The sequence below is a fragment of the Aquarana catesbeiana genome, linkage group LG01, assembly GCF_042186555.1.
Source record: "Aquarana catesbeiana isolate 2022-GZ linkage group LG01, ASM4218655v1, whole genome shotgun sequence".
Taxonomy (NCBI): Eukaryota; Metazoa; Chordata; class Amphibia; order Anura; family Ranidae; genus Aquarana; species Aquarana catesbeiana.
Window position 1 is genome coordinate 128736973 of NC_133324.1, and position 17764 is coordinate 128754736.

At 44.2% G+C, this 17764-nt stretch overlaps 1 protein-coding gene across 1 annotated transcript in view; it reads right to left on the minus strand.

Annotated features, from left to right (window-relative positions):
• JMY (junction mediating and regulatory protein, p53 cofactor) overlaps positions 1–17764 on the minus strand; it is a 119744-nt gene that overhangs the window by 39714 nt on the left and 62266 nt on the right. Inside the window, exon 5 of the mRNA XM_073623747.1 lies at positions 6592–6757. Coding sequence (XP_073479848.1) covers positions 6592–6757 — 166 coding nt within the window. The remainder of the gene's footprint in view (positions 1–6591; positions 6758–17764) is intronic.

A 17764-nucleotide genomic window follows, 5' to 3' on the forward strand; every position in this document is an offset into this window, starting at 1 on the left:
TTTTGGGGCATCTGACAATGCTGCACCAAGATTTTATTTTTTACAATACAGGAATTTTTAATTGAAAAAGTATAAAAGCATAAAAAAATACAAATAAAAATCAAACAAGAATTGTTTGAGCTGCATCAAGATTTTAGTACAGCACTGTCTGATCGTTAAAGGGGTTGTAAACCTCAGACATGAAATATGAACAAAGCATATCCCTCTATAATGTGTACTTGTACTTGTACTTAAGAGCACTAAGTGCAAAAGGAGACAAGAGAAGGACCTGCAGCTGATTGACAACCTCAGCTTTGTTCCTGTGCACTGTGTGAAGAGGGGTGTGTCCCTTCCCTCCAATCAGTTCTCTTCATTGAGCCTTGCAGTGTGCGACTTCAGCTCTCCGCCACCTCTTTCCCGAACTCTCAGACAAGCTTTAAATATTTAACGCTTTGAATGGATGTAGCGAAGAGAAGATTGCAGATAGACAGGTACAACTTATGTAGGAGGATTTACAGTTCATCTGGACGTATTCTCGGTGCTCCATTCTTTCCACATTTCGTTATGTTACAGCCTTATTCCAAAATGGATTAAATTCACAAACAATACCCCATAATGACAACGTGAAAGAAGTTTGCTTGAAATCTGTGCAAATTTATTAAAAATAAAAAAACGCAAAAAAAAAAAAAAAAATCACAATGTACATAAGTATTCTCAGCCTTTGCTCAATACTTTATTGAAGCAACTTTGGCACCAATTACAGCCTCAAGTCTTTTTTGAGTATGATGCTATGTGCTTGGCACACCTATTTTTTGGGCAGTTTCTCCCATTCTTCTTTGCAGGACCTCTCAAAGCTCCATCAGGTTGGATGGGAAGCGTTTGTGCACAGCCATTTTCAGATATCTCCAGAGATGTTCAATCGGGTTCAAGTACATTCAAGGACATTCACAGAGTTGTCCTGTAGCCACTTCTTTGTTATCTTAGCTATGTGCTTAGGGTCGTTGTCCTGTTTGAAAATGAACCTTCGTCCAAATCTGAGGTCCAGAGTGCTCTGGAGCAGGTTTTCATCAAGGATGTCTCTGTACATTGCTGCATTCATCTTTTCCCCAATCCGGAATAGTCTCCCAGTTCCTGTCACTGAAAAACATCCCCACAGCATGATGCTGCCACCACCATCCTTCACTGTAGGGATGGTATTGGCCAGGTGATGAGCGATGCCTAGTTTCCTCCAGACATGACGCTTGCCATTCAGGCCAAAGAGTTCATTCTTTGTTTCATCAGACCTGAGAATTTTGTTTCTCATGTTCGGAGAGTCCTTCAGGTGCCTTTTGGCAAACACCAGACAGGTTGTCGTATGCCTTTTTACTGGGGAGTGGCTTACATCTGGCGAGTCTACCATACAGGCCAGATTGGTGGAGTGCTGCAGAGAAGGGTGTTCTTCTGGAAGGTCCTCCTCTCTGCACAGAGAAACACTGGAGCTCTGTCAGAGTGACTATTGGGTTCTTGGTCACCCCCCTGCCTAAGGCCCTTCTCCACCAATCGCTCAGCTTGGCGGCCCGCTCTAGGAAGAGTCCTGGTGGTTCCAAACTTCTTCTATTTACGGATGATGGAGGCCACTGTGCTCATTGGAACCTTCAATGCTGCAGAAATGGACCCTTCCCCGGATCTGTGCCTTGAAACAGACCTGTCTCAGAGGTCTACAGTCTATTTCTTGGACTTAATGGCTTGGTTTGTGCTCGGACATGCACTGTTAACTGTGGGACCTTATACAGACAGGTAGGTACCTTTCAAATCATGTCCAATTAACTGAATTTAGCACAGGTGGACTCCAATCAAGTTGTAGAAACATCTCAAGGATGATCAGTGGAAACAGGATGCACCTGAGTTTATTTTGAGTGTCATGGCAAAGGCTGTGAATACTTACCGTATATACTTGAGTATAAGTCGTTCCGAGTATAAGTCGAGGCCCTAATTTACCACAAAAAATGGGAAAAACATATTGACCCGAGTATAAGACGAGGGTGAGAAATGCACAGCTACTGTAAGTGGAAAAGAGGGTCAACAATGTCCATTTGCAGCTTCACTGTGCCCATTTGCATGCCTCACTGTGCCCATTTGCAGCCATAGGTCCCCCGAACTTCAAACTCGGTAGTTAAGTGTTCCTAGATGCCCCCTAGCTGCAGCCAAAATTTGGGGTCTCTGAACCCAAAGTGTCCCGAAATGACATTGCTGCAGATGGACACAGTTGACCGACTTTGGGGCCCCGTATCTCGGGGCCACTTAGTGCTAGGAACCCCAAATTTGATGTGCAAACCCAGTGGAACTAGCACCATAAAATATCCAAAGCTTGGATTTCTAGCACCAAGTGGCCTGAGATACAGGGCCCCAAAAATCGGTTTAGAAAATGTGAAGCACTTTTCTGCAGCAGAGAATGACATTTTCCAAACCTAATTTGGGGGCCCGTATCTCGGGGCCACTTAGTGCTAGGAACCCCAGCTTTAGATATGTTATGGTACCAGGTCCACTTTGTTTGCACACCAAATTTGGGGTTCCTAGCTCCAAGTGGCCCTGAGATACGGGGCCCCAAATTCGGCTCGGAAAATGAATTTTTTTGCTGCAGAAAAATGCTTGACTCGAGTATAAGTCGAGGGGGGCACTTTCAGCACAAAAAAATGTGCTGAAAAACTCGACTTATACTCGAGTATATACGGTATGTATATGGGATTTTTTTTTTCATTTTTTATTTTCTTAAATTTGCATGGATTTCAAAACAAACTTCTTTCAGGTTCTCATTATGGGGTATTGTTTGTAAAATTTTGAGAAAAATAATGAATTTAAATCCATTTTGGAATAAGGCTGTAACATAACAAAATAGGGAAAAAGTGAAACCCTGTGAAAATTATTTTTAAGGATTTACAGCCACTTTAAGGTTAGGAGCAATAAAAAGAGAAAGAAAGCTATATAAACATGACAGAAGATCTAACCCTCTTCACTGTATGCAAAACTAAAATAATAATAATTAAAAGAAAAAAAAGTCTTGCCTAGAGAACACACAGCTAATTGTATGAAAAATACAGCTTTTGAAGCAATCGCACGATAAATCGGATCGTTGGTACAGAGATTTCGAGAGCCGATCATGACAGTTCATCCGATATTATCCGATCGGACAAGCACAGAAATTTTTCTTGTACGATACCAGATCATGCGATTATCGTTAAATCAGTCAGTACAGCTGTTGTTCGCAAATACAATACAAATACACTACAACACAGGACATCACTTCCGAATTTTTATTCTGTGGTACGAGAATTTTAGTAAGTTTAGTAAACGCTTCATCTTCGATATGCAACTAGCATGCAAAAAAAAAAAAACGGATGATCTGTCGTCTGATTTTCGGACAGCGTGTACGAGGCTTAAGGTAGGCCGACAGGAACCATGACTGTTCACAAGTGTTTACAATTCATTGTGAAGTCTTTCAAAAATCCTTTAGAAGGCTTCCAGATATCAATGGAAGCATCTACCATTTGTTGCCATTACACGCACTAGAGAATGCCTGCTATCCTATAATTAGGAGATGTAAGCAGGTGTTTTGTCGCTAAAATAGAAGGTTTAATCCTTCCACGTCTTGAAACATTACCTGTCCTTTGAACTAACATTTAACTATGCCTCAAGGGCAAAGTTGTACATGAAAATTGTTGTACAATGCTGCCTTTGAACATAGTACTAAAACCTGTGCTTTTCAATGCAAAAAGGCTAAGCCTGACCTATGCTTACAATGCAAACACATCTCAAAAGGGCATGCTATGTTTAAAGGAATGATATGTAAAGCAAGTCAAAAACAGCCTCAGAACTGTCATCCACATGGTCACCATTGAATTAAATGGTGAATTTCAAACACAGAATAATTGATCTGCTTAAACAAATCCTTAGGATTCATTTAAACCAGCAAGTTGAAGTAACATATATTTAAAGAGCATGATGGGACAAGTCCTTGTAATGTTTCCTAAATTAAATTAGATCACCTCTCCTTGAGACTCTGAGGCTCAGTCCACACTGCCACAACCTGAAAGTCGTGCGACTTTGCCAAGCAACTTCCTGGTGAATTGCTGGCGACTTGAGTACTACTTGATGTAAATTTGAAGCAACTTTCAGGGGAAGCCTGGGTAATCTTCTTGTAATATCGGATCCAAATCACAGCAATATAGATAAGGATGCGACTTGGAGACTTCTATTAAAGTCTATAGGCACCAGTCGGATAGAAGTCGCCTTGAAGTAGTACAGGAACCTTTTCAAGTAGTAGTGCTAATTAAGACAGTTATCAATGATTAAAATGGGATTTCAAATGTCACACTACTTGAATTTGGATCCCAAGTCAAGGCAGTATGAACTGAGCCTAAGCCCCTTTCACACAGGCCATCTGATCAGGTCCACCTGTCAGTTTTCAGGTGGATCTGATCAGATGGTCCATGCATCCCTATGAACAGAGGCCATATGGTTGATTTTGGAGGGGGGGGGGGGGTCTGGGCTAAAGGGACAGTGAAATTGCCTTGAGCTCCTGAGATTTCTCTGATGACCCATGTGCCATGAACTAATAGGAAATCCAGGACTCCTGACTAGCGCAATAGGTTGGCGTACATTCTCAGAATCTTTCAGACCACTGGGAAAAGGGTCTTCTCTGATTTTAGCACCCAAATGAACATTCATTGTTTCAGGACTGCCTTGAAGGAGACCCACCATCAAGCCAACACCCTCATGCAGAAGCAAACTAAGGGGCGAGTCATAAAACACACATCCTGTACCTTCGACTGAAGGGTCAGAAGCTTTTTCTACAGACAAATATTGCATCTCAGGGCTGTGTACAAGTCTATGACCAGATATTCCAAGTGGGGCATCAGATCCACAGCTGAAGTTTGGAACTTCGGGATCCAGCCTGACAGCCTGTCTGCCAATTGTTCTGCCAAAGCAGGCCATCTGGATATCCAAAAATGGAGATCCTCAGACTAACCCTTGCAGGAGTCTTCATGGTCTGGGCTCCACTGCAGTGGACCATGGTCCTGGACCTGTATAGCACCCTAACAAGCTCTCTCCAGCTGCTGCAATGATGTGCTTCCTGTGGGGTCCTGTGCTAGCTAGCAGCATTACAGGTCTTCTCTGCTATCCTGTAGGGTCTAGGTACAGTGCCCCCAAAGCGCTGTGAGCTGGACGGTAACGGGTCAGAATACTGCTGTGAAAAGAGCCTTCAGTTTAAGCAGCAGGACACCACAAAGAATTGCTAAAAGATCAATTTCAATAGTAAAGGAAACAGTCTTTCAGAGCAGAGAAAGATCCATCCATCACCCATAGACACTAGCAAAAAATGGAAGGCATGCTGGAAGTAGGAGGGGTCGTGCAGGGCTGAGTTTTAGATGTGCTATTTTCCAGTGTCCAATCACTTCCAAGTAAAGCAATACCAAAACAGTTACTGCATCTCTTAGGTTGCAGTCACTGTTTGCCTGACCATTTTTCACCCGTCTCCTTAGAGTTTTCATTCAGATCTTTCTATGCTGTATGGTGCAGACAGGGCCAACCACACCTTGGAATTTAAGCTATAATTCAAGCAGTGTATGGTCAGCTTAAAGGGGTTGTAAACCCTCATGTTTTTTCATCTTAATGCATCCTATGCATTAAGGTAAAAAAACTTCTGTCACTGACCGTCCCCCCAGATCCCCCCTCCCCCCGTTTTACTCACCTGAGTTCTGTATTCCCCTGCCGGAGACGTGCTCTTCCTCTCTGCACGGGGTTCTCGGCTCTTGATTGGATTAATAGCGGCACAGCCATTGGCTCCTGCTGCTGTCAATCAAATCCAATGACGCAGGCGCGAGTCCTACATTGGGCGTCTATGGACGCTGAATGCTAGACTCGGGAGCGAGGCCCGCACGGTAACTCCCCGGGACAGCACTTCTCCTAGGGGGTTATACGATGCGGGGAGGAGCTATCAACACCGCCGTGGGACCCCAGAAGCCGAGGATCAGGGCACTCTGTGCAAAACGAACTGCACAGTGGAGATAAGTATGACATGTTTGTTATTTTAAAAAACTAAGCCTTACAATCACTTTGTTAGCTTATAAGGCTGGCATATATAAATGCTCGGAGAGCGAGAGAGCAAGAGCGAGAGAGATCTGTGCCTAGGATGTGTATTATAACCTGAAACCATGGGGAACAGAAAACAGAAGACTTGATTTCTGAATTTTACAAAATATGATTAAAGCCTTGTGGGGAATGTAGGTAATACTGTTAGAACAAAAGGTTTGTACAATGTATATGACAAAGCCAAGCTAAGGTCCGCTTGACCTTTTGATGCAACATCAACAATATCCCCCGGTGTCGCCACTGACATCTTTGTCTGGTTGTCCTTTGGATACAGAAATTTTGGACATCTTCACCAACAGGCTCAGGATGATGTAAACACACACATGCCAACAGGATTTAATTCACCCAACACCCTAAGCAATATTTGATTCACACACTATAGTTCCACTTTAAAGTAACTGTGAATCGATTTTCATATATAAATATACAGGGTTTCAAAGATTTCAGTGAACAGACAAAGCATGTAATGTAAAGGAAATTTACCTGACATCTGACGTTTGATGCTCTCTAGCTGAGCTGTAAGTAGTAGCTCCTCACATTTGAGAATCTCAAACTGGACTTCATATAGCTGAAGCTGATGAGTATAATAATCTGCTTCTAACTCGTCTAATACAGCGATCGCTTCTTCTCCGCCATGTAAACTCTGCATCTAAAATGGCAAAAAAAAAAAAAAAAAAAGCAAGAATAGCTCATAGGACTGCATTAAACAGAACCTAGCCTAATAAGGGTAACATTGTTATAGTATTATGTTTGTCTTATGTGCTTCACTGGAAACTGAATAAAAAAAAAAAAAACACATACAACAGATTGGAATAAGAAAGCCTAAAAGAAACAGGTTACTGGCATGGAAAAGATGCCAATGCTCCAATAACAGCATTAAAAAGTATTTGTGCACACACTGCTCCAAAAGGCCATTGCAATACAGCCTATAGAATACATATCTCCATTCACCTTTATTTTTGTAAAATAAACAAATAAATGTGTTCAACCTTTTTTATGAGGCTGGCATGTAATAGAATAGCCCCATCAGTCCCTCTTAACTACGGCAGAGGGAGTGTGTCTTGAAGGGGCGGGTTTAATTACAGACCAGTGGAGAAGTTCCCCCGTCTTACATCTCACACACACACACACACTCACACACCAGGCTGGCGGGTGGGCAGGATTACTTCATCCAGAATTTTTAGTGTTAACGTGGTCACACCCCTTTAGCACCTGCTGGATTATATACATGTAAAAGTTATTGGGATTTGAGCACATCTTTCTTTTAATGTATTGTAGGTCAGTGACCAGACCTAGGACTTGTAGCTCTCCTATAACTTGTTGTCAATCTGCCCCATATTAGCACTGTATCCAATGTTGCATTTGCATTTCGCAGAGAAGAATAGGACTGGCCAGAGAGGGATTAGTTTTGAACATTTCAATACAAAAATGCAAGACACCAATACAGAGAGAAAAGAAATAAAAAAAAAAAAAAATCAACAAACTTCTGTGAGTAGCACGGATGCGTCCAGCAAATACCATACATGAAGCATAGCCGATTAACAAAAGGAGGCTGAGATACGGCTCTGCAAAGGTGAGAATGTAATACAGAAGTGGTAGCTATAAGTGGGTCAACAGTTTAACATACTATTGGGATAGTAATGGTCTTATTATTGCATAGTCTGCATATCCAAGGATAGCGGAAAAAGGGGGAAAAAAAAGGGGGGGGGGGGTGTTTAATAGAATCAATCCGACCAGCTAGACTCATGCTCCTGGGCTCTGTACAAATTTGCTGCATAAAGCAGGGGGAAGCTCAAGTAAATAAAGGGGGATCCATCCGGCGATACCAGCTCTCCCATATCACCGTATGTTGAGCCACCAGATCCTCCAAGCAGGCCAACACAGACTCCATAAGCTCCACATCTTTGATTCTGGCAGAGAGATCTGAAAGTGTTTGGGGATATTGCTTTTTCCAGTGAAGGGCTACTAGGCACCTAGCTGCTGTGAGTATATGTGTGGCCAATTTTTTTGCTAGCCCAGGGAGTTTAGAAGGGAGAAGACCCAGTAGAAACAGCTTAGGGGGGAAGGTAATATCTACTTCAAACAGCCGATGGAGAAGCCCCTGTACTGAGCGCCAATAAGGCTGAAGACATGGGCAGTTCCAATCAATATGGAGTAGAGCTCTTAGATGCACAGGACCATATAGTTCTCCATTGTTCAGGAGACAGTTCCTCCCCAAGATGTTCCTCCCGTTTACGCATACAACTATGTTTCCCTAATGAAACTCGGTCAGTAGAATTTTATATATGTCTGAGGTCAATCCTTTCTGTGAGGGGCCAGATAAGACTAATCCTTCAAATGGGGAGGGTGTGGAGACCTAAAGAATCAGGGTAAAAGTAAGAGCGTAATGGCGTATTTAAAGGTACCCAAAGAAAGCAGTACGGGGGAGGTCGTGCTCAGTTCTAAGTTCGTCAAAGGATAGTAGTACCCTAGTCACCGGATTCACTAAGTGTCCATAGTGGAAAAGATTCTTTTGCAAACAAGGTGAGATCATCTGGTAGGTTAAACGCATCAGGCTTTTTAAAGAGAAAGAATCAACAAAAAGTTAAGAGGACAGATATTAAAAAAAAAAAAAAAAAAGCCTACATACATTATCCAGCCGGGCCAAATGCTATGGGCAGGCTAAGTCTGCAGTTCAGCAATGAAGGCACTGCAGCCAGAGGTAGAGAACAAAAGTGCTTAGTAGGAAAACTAACCCATTCAATTATCACTGGGCAGTCGAGAGCCCAAAATCTCAAAGTAGCAGAGACCGATGTCCTAAGGAAAATATAGTTTTAAAGTGCAATTGGAGTGACAGAAATACACAACCTGTTAGATACCTGACACCGTAGTAACAAATTCCATTTTTATAGCCTAAAGCTGGCCATAGAGTAATTGAAATTTATCCAGTCCGGCAGGAACCAGCCGAATTTTAATCTATCAATGGCTGTTCCTACTCGACATAAGTCCAACTAGCGATTGACTTTTAATGAACAGAATGTTGGAAATTTTTCATTCAATTGGCTGCAATGACAATTATTAGTGTATTCTGACAGTGAAGAAGTCCCTGCTGTCAGAATACAACACAGCAGGGAGGATTCCGCAATCTACCTCATTTGTGTGGAGGGGGAGGTCATTCTATTTTATTTTTTGCCTGAATGGCTGATTGAAAAAAAAACAAATCCAGCCTTTTCTACTCAGTGACAGACCTGGTTCTTTGCAATACAAATCTGTGTGAGGACACCGTTACTGAGGAGTGCGGGAGTTACTCAGCTCTGCTTGTACAGCTCTTTGTAGTACGAGCTCTGGAAGCAGCATTTTAAAAAAATAACATTTTAAAGACATTTAAGTAAAAACACACTTGAAGAATGTCAACTTCCCTCTGCACAATGTACACCTGATACAGCTGCCAGCTCCTTGTCAACTATAATTGTCAAGCTCCACTCATATATACTACATTATATATATATATATATATAAATATATATATTTAAATAAATATCAGTTTTCTGACACTTAAAACCTTAGTTACTTACCGGTAACTGTATTTCTATGAGCCTTCCAGGACAGCAGCTTGGAGATAACCGAGTACTTACTTCAGGGTGGGACCACAGCTATAAGACCTTCCCACCAAAGGACTGATCCAAGGAAGACAGCAGATCTAACCCTGTAGTGCCTTATAAATGCTAGGTAAGCTTCTTTGATAGCCTGCTTTTAGCCCCCTTCTCAAAGTACTTCTGGAAGCTTTCTTCCCTTTGCGTGCTCTTGTTGCCAGGATGAACAGGGCGGTAGACTTTGAGGTGTTTCTTTACTCTAAGATATTTTAAAAGACATCTTCTGACGTCTAGAATGTGAAAGGCCTCCTCTCCCGGGCCGAAGGGAGCTAGACAGAACGTGGGCGGTATAATTTTCTGCATACAGTGGAACGCTGCAGAAATTTTTTTTTGGAAGAAAACCCGGATCTGTCCCTAAGATTATTCTGTCTGGAGAACATCTCAGGAAAGGCTCAGCATTAGATAGGACATGCATCTCGCTAATCCTGTGGGCTAAAGTTACCGCTACCAGGAGGATTGTTTTCAACCTGCCCAACTCTATGGAGATATCGTGCAAAGGGCCAAAAACAGGGCTTTCGTGAGCCGCTGAAGAACTAAAAATAAGTCCCACTTCAGGAATAATTTGACCCCTAGCCATAGCTCAAAAAAAACAAAAAACGAATCAAATGGCTCTAGATAAGGTTTTCTCTAGAAACACCGACATCGCTGCCACATGCGCCTCGAGGGTGATCGCTGCTAATCCCTTCCCCATTCCCTCATGAAGAAATTCTGAACAGAAATCAAAGTTTTTTCTGGAACACCAGGAGTTTACAATACTTCCAAACCTTGGAATAAATTGCCCTGGTTACTTTTTTCAACCTTGACAAAAGGGTGTTGAAAAGCTTTTGTGAAAGGCCTCTGCGTCTTAGTAGGTCCTCCACAGAAAACAGGCAATCAGGTTGGGATATGCTGGGTCCGGATGAATGACGGACCCTTGACTCGGTAAGTTCATTCTGACTGATAATCTCCAGGGGGCTTCGCTGATAAGTTCAGCAGGGCTGAAAACCAAGGTCTTTTTGCCAAAAGGGTGTGATTAAAATGAGATCCGTGGATTCCACCATGAACTTTGCTAGCATTTGTGGGATCAGTTAGAGGCGGGGAACACGCAAGACAAGGGGAAGTCCCACCCCATAGCCTGATCCACTCTGTAGAGCAAAAAGAAGGCAGGTGTTTCCATGTTTCTCTGGTCCGCAAATAAATCTACTTGAGGTAGGCCCCACTTCTCGGAGGTCATCCAAAAGATCTCCTGATTCAATGACCATTCGGACTCCTTTATCCTCTTTCTGCTTAGAAGGTCCACTAGAACATTTTGTGTGCTCTTTAAGTGCACTGCTGACAGCGAAGCTAGATTTTGATTTTGCCCAGGAAAGGGGCTAATGTGCCAGCTCCATCAGTCGCCTTGCCCTGTTTTGTCAGGTATAAAACTGCTGACCTGTTGTTTGACAGAACCTTGACATGCTGATTTTCTAAGGACCGCCGGAAGAACAAAAGACTTGGTTAAAATCGCCCTTCGTTCTCTCCCGTTGAAGGATCTTCCTTTTATAATTTAGGGAAGTCCCTGAGTCAGGAGTTCGGTTTAACAACATAGAAAGAACAGAACTTCTCTACATGAAGTGGCATGTTTGGGCTGCGAACCCAGAACCTCAGTGCTTGTAGGTGGAAATACTAACCTCTAAGCCATGGGTCTCAAAGTACCGGCCCGCGGACCGGTTACAAATAGCCCACAGGCAGGGCCGATCCTAGGCGGGTAGCAGCAGCTGGGAGCTTTCTTTCTCTGTCCCCCCCCCCCCCCCCCCGCACAACACAGTAGAGCAGAGTGTAGGGAGGATCCGCCCATCGCTCCACCTGTTCTGTCGAGAAATGCTCCCATCGAATAGTGCCCAGGCTGAAGGGCGCATGCGCAATGCATGCGCCGTACGTAGCATAACAGCTGATTTTACCATCAGCTGTTGTGACGGCGAGACGGCACAGGCTCACAATAGCTGACAGATTTTTTTTTTTTTCTGTCAGATTGTGCCCCGCGCTCCCGTGGCAAGTTCATGTGCATGATGGGCGGATTTCTACACGTTGTGGGCAGATTTATGGGCACTTGGGGGCGGAATTACATGCTCAGTGCTACAAAACAAAACTTTGTGATGGGCGGATTTCTACATTTCTGCTTGGCGGATTCATGGGCACTTTGGTAAGTGCCCATAAATCCGCCCACGTGTAGAAATCCGCCCATCATGGACATGAACTCGCCACGGGAGCGCGGGGCACAATCTGACAGGAAAAAAATTCTGTCGACTATTGCGCCTGTGCCGTCACAACAGCTGATGGTAAAATCAGCTGTTGTGATGTTACGTACGGCATATGTGTTGTGCATGCGCACTTCAGTCCAGGCACTATTCAATGGGGGGCATTTCTCGACAGAACACCTGGACGAACTGCGCATGTGCCGTACGTAATACCACAACAGCTGATTTTACAACCAGCGATTGTGTGGGCGAGACGGCGCCTGCATACCATAGCCGACTGACCACATTTTTCAGTCAAGATTGTGCCGAGGCACGCTCATGTAGGTGACATGAAGGTGGCGGATGTTTTCATTGATGGCCAGTGTTGATCTAACATGAAGGGGGCGGATGTTTTCAAGAATGGTCACTGCTGCAAAGATGGGGGCAGAATTTTGAAACGTTTAGCTAGCTAAGTAGGCCCTCCAGGAAGAATAGCAGATAAAGATTTGTTTAGCAGACTTGTTTGGGCATCGTTAAAAATTCTGCCCCCATCTTTGCAGCACTGGCCATCACTGAAAACATCCGCACCCTTCATGTTAAATTCCATCCCTCACCTACATGAACACTCCTCAGCAGCGCGAGGCACAATCTGACTGAAAAATGTCTTTAGTCGGCTATTGTGTGCAGGCACCATCTCGCCGACACAACAGCTGATCGTAAAATCAGCTGTTGTGCTATTATGTAGGGCGCATGTGCAGTTTGTCCCGGGCACTATTCCACAGCGGGCACCTCGACAGAATACTGGCCACGGATCCAGGGTCCTGCTGCCACCTCAGGGCAGAAGATTGTGGCATTCTCACAACTGCCCTGCCACTAGGCCTGTGATGAAGCCAGGACCTGATAGGAGGAGGGGACTGGGGAGGCAGAAGATCAGGCCACAGCTGACCGCCAGGAGGAGAGGTAAGTGTGCCATCACACAGAGGCTGAGCAAAATCCTTAGTTGTGTGACTGGGATTGAAATTTGTGAAGAGGGGATATTTTTGGAGTGAGTGTGTGTGTGGTATTTGTGGAGTGTAAGGGGGGATATTTGTAAAGTGGAGTGGGGGGGGGGGGTATTTTTGGAGTGCAGGGGGTAATGCTGGGGTTTACTATTGAGTCCGCTGACACCAGTGCTGGGGGGGTTAATAGTGCATCTGCTGACACCAGTGCTGTGGGAAAGGACAGTTTGCATGCGGTCCCCATTGGATGTGAAATTTGAGTTTGAGACCCCTGCTCTAAGCCACTGTGCTGCCAGCTGTTCTTGTAGCAATCTTGATATTTTCCATTGACTCCTGTTTCGACCACTTTTGGAGTCTATCCTATGGCACACGTGGGATTTGAACTTGCACCTCACGGTTACTTGCAGGGCGCATTTGCCCACTTTTCCTATTTTTTCAGGAGGAAGGAAAAATCTGTGTCGAGTCCCTCTCTAGACCCAGTAATCTTACTTGCTGTGCCATCCCAAATTGTTTAGGTGCAGAATCATCTGCAGATTGTCTGTCAACTGAATTTTTGGACTCTGCAAATAGTAGCAGATCGTCCAAATAGGGTACTATTTCTTAGGGGTTCTAAGGCTTCCGCCAATCTTTGGAAAAACTCTGGGTGAGGAGAAAAGACCAAGAGGTAGAGCCCCGATCTGCCCTATTTTGTTTCCCAGATTGACTGCCAGCCGCTGAAACTCTTGAGATGAGTTTGCAATTGGGATGTGTAGATTCGCGTCTCACAGGTCGATTGACGCCATGAAACAATTGGAATGAGCAGATTTATTTAGAGAAAAGATCTTGTCCACCCGAAACCTTTTGTACCTGATGGATCTGTTTAGGATCTTCAAATTCAGCATCAGCCGAAATGTTCCTAAAGGTTTTTTGCCTAGAAAGATGTGGGAATAACCTTCCGCCTCTTGCTTCCTCGGGACCCCTATTGAATCAGTTCCCTTAAAAAGGGATGTCATGGCCAGGGCTTTCTCTTGATCCTTTGGGAGACTGGTTATATAAAATCTGCTTGGGGGAAGTCTGGGAAAATTCTGGATTGCCTCCTCCCACTGCAGTTGGAAGGCTTAAAGCCTTCCCCCACTGCAAGGTGGCCGTCATTGCTTTTTTCTTTGAGCATGCCCCCTCTACCTCTTCCCCTCTGGGAGTACCCCAGTCTCTCCTGGCTTTGGTCTTTTTCCTTTTGAGACTGTGAAAAAGGACAAAAACTTTTTGGTGGTACGCTCCTTCTCTTAGTCGGAAATGCCTTCTTATCCGCTGTCCTAACTAGGACGGTTTCCAGAACTGGACCAAACAGTGAGTCTCCTGTAAAGGGAATTCCACACAGTTTCACCTTTAACACCGAGTCTCCTGACCATGTCTTGGGCCATAAAGCCCTCCGGGCTGAGTTTTATAAGAGCCGACGATCTCGCTGACATCCTGGTGGATTCTGCTGAGACGTTCGCTATGTATTTTACTGCTTTTAACAGCGTAGGAAAAGACTAGTAGATACTTTGTTGATGTACCGACCTTTTAACTGCTTAACCCAGCATTTAAGGTTCCTAGCGACCACTGTAGAAGTCATCGCTGGTTTTACATTGGACAGGGACTAGTCACGAGCTTTCTTTAGTAAGGAGTCTGCCCTCTTGTCCATGGTGTCTTTTGAGCATACCCGTGTCCTAAAATGCCCAGTCTGAGCGTCTTAAGACCTGCGAGAAGGCAGCATCGATCCTCTAGCCCTTGAGTCAGGAGTTATGTTTAACCACATAGGAAGAACAGAACTTCTCTACATGAAGTGATATGTTTGGGATGCGAACCCAGAAAGTCAGTGCTGGTAGGCAGAAATGCTAACCTGTTAGCCACTGCTTGAATATCAAGGGTGGTATAAATGACCTTTAAGAGATCGTCCACCTCTTCCCAGGACGATTTGTAATAGAGGGTCCTCACCGCCTCTGATTCCAGCATAGGAAGGATAGTCTCTTTTTCTTCCTCTGATTCACGATCACCTTTTTAAGGTGGGTGGCAGAGGGTTAAAGCGGAAGCTCTGTTGCTGACCTGACTCCTGACCTGAACTCCTCTTCAACTTAGAGTGTACAGATCCCATGGTTTCCGCATGCTCCTCCTTACTGAGGAGAAGAGTTCTATGCATTGCTGTGCGGATTCCCTCACTAGCCCTGCAATACCCCACAGAGTGGTTTAGGCCAGGAGTCCCTCATTGGATTCTTACAGGAGGGGCCTTTTCCCCCCTAGAAGGACCTCTCTCTGATTTGGCAGTGGTTGCAACCCCACGGTCCAACCAGATGCCACAGAGCCTTTAACGAAGGCAAAGAGAGAGCAGAGATGTACCCAGGAAACACTCCTTTCCTGTAACACAGAGCTACCCCATTCTGCTGTACTGCTAAATGAACATTAAATCTCTAAGCACAGGCTTCTATGGAAGGACAACACAACAAAGCAAACACCCGGATTAGAGGCACCTCGGTACCTCTCTTACCTGGGTCTGGCTGGTGCATCAGGCGCCTGTATCCACCCCAACCGCTGTGACAATACCTCCAATGCAGGGTACGCTGCGGTTGCTGCCGCCATTCCCGCTCTTTCAAAAGTATCCTTCTGGCGTCCTCTCCTTCCTTACTGCTCGAGGGCTGGAAGGACGCACCAGCCGATGACCCGCCTCTTCCTCCTGCGTTCCAATGGCCGTACGTCCACCTCGGAAGTCCCGCCTACCGGAATGATGCCACCTGCCTTCCGGGACTCGGATACGACATGCCGAGAGCTCTCTTAGCATGTCCGCTACCTCCGAGCACACAGGTGGGTTCCCCCTGGGTGGCCATCATTCCCATGAGCCAGAGAAGGAAGAAGGCACCAAAACACCCCTTTCCCATGTGCGGGGGTGCTGGGCTGGTGACAGATGATTCCTGGAGGTAAAATTTCTTGGCGAAAGCGCAGCGCCCCCACCAATCAGTTCCCCAGCAGTGCTTCCACCATGGCGGAGGAAACACTAAGACTGATGGCATGGTGGAAGCAGCTGCATTTAAAGGGCGTTGTCACGGCAGTGTTTCCTGAGAAGGGTGGAGCTACGCTCTCTCTAAAGTGCTAAACGGCGAGGGGAGAAAAATGGATAAGATAAACATACTTGTATGCTAAATTGTACCTTTGGAAACGATACACTGAATTTTACTGAATGGGTGTAGGCATCATCCTGGTAGTGTTTTTTTTTTTTTTTTTTTAAAGAGCCAGCTCTCTTGTAATAGCAATCAGAGTAGTTAACCAGCTGCTGGATTGTCATTACAAGCAGCGGGAGTGAATGTTCCTGCCTTCCTGCAACTTGCTCGGCCTCTCCTGTCACAGAAAAGCCAAGTCTGGCCAGAAAGCCAAGCAAAGCTAAGACAGGCTTTGATCGGCTGTTTGCGATAGTAACTCAGAAGCGATGACATGGCATCACTTCTGGTTTACCCAAATGTCAACAGCGCCATTTTTTTTTAATCGAAAGTATACAAAAACACAGATCTTGGTGTTTTGAATGCCTTGAAGGGTAGAGGAGGGATTTGGGGTCTTATAGACCCCAGATTCCTCCATAAAGTACCTGTCACATGCCTATTACTCCCACGAAGGAGGTTTACATTTCTTGTGACCGCAATCATTTGTAAAAAAAATAATTTAGCACTTTTTAAAGAAACAATGTAAAAATTAAAAATACAATTAAATAATTTTAAAAAGTACCCCTGCCCTCCTGTGCTAGAGCGCAAAGGCAAACGCACGCATCGGTCCTGCACGCACACAAACCGCGATCGTCCCACAGGTGTGGGGTATCGCCACGAACATCAAATCATAGGCAGTAATTCTAAGCACTAGACCTTCTCTGTAAATCTAAAGTGGTAACCTGTAAAGGCTTTAAAAGCATTGCCTATGGATAGTAAAACTTGCGTCGTTTGTTGCTGTTGCAGGAGCGTGCGCAATTTTAAAGCATGACACGATTGATATCCGTTTACTTGGCGTAACATCTTTTACATTTTACAAAAAATGTAGTTATGTATTGTGGTTTTTTGCATTTGCATTCAAATTCACAAAAGTATATTTTTACCCCCAAAAAACTGCATTTGAAAAACCTCTGCGCAAATACCGTGTGACATAAAAAACAATTGCAACACCCACCGATTTATTCTCTAGGGCTTCTGCTTTAAAAAAAAAAAAAAATCTATAATGTTTGGCGGTCCTAACTATACTTCTAGCAAAAATAACCCCTGATTTTACATGTACATAAAAAATTGTCAAAAAAAGGCTTGAAGCTGAAGTGGTTAAATTAGATTTTCAAGGAGTTTTGCCAGTCATTCAAAAAAAAAAAAAAAAAAATCCCTTTCTTTGTTTAACAGAGGAATGTAATATATAGCAAATGAGAAGAGACAGAAATGCCATGAGTGGGCATGCAGAGATCCAGGAGGAAGAAGTCAGTAGTTTTTTTTTTTTTTTTTTAATGGAAGCATTGGAAGTGTGGGAAAGTTAAATCTGAAGTTTAGTATAATTTTTTTTTTTTTTTAACAGCACCATACACGATATCGTATTTGTGGAGCCGTGGGCGGTAGAGCATCTGAATGACAGGACTGAACCACCCATTTGCAGAACATGATGCACGTGGGATTGTAGTAAGATAAATTCTATCAATATAGGAGAGAGCAGATGTGTATGGTGTAAAAAAAAAAAAAAAAAAAAAAATATTATACTAAACTTCAGCTTTGAGAAGACGCCTGTTTCACTGAACACATTTTAATGCCCCTGCCAGTTTAGTAGGGTGGAGGAGGTCAACTTTAAGAGATCTGATGAGACT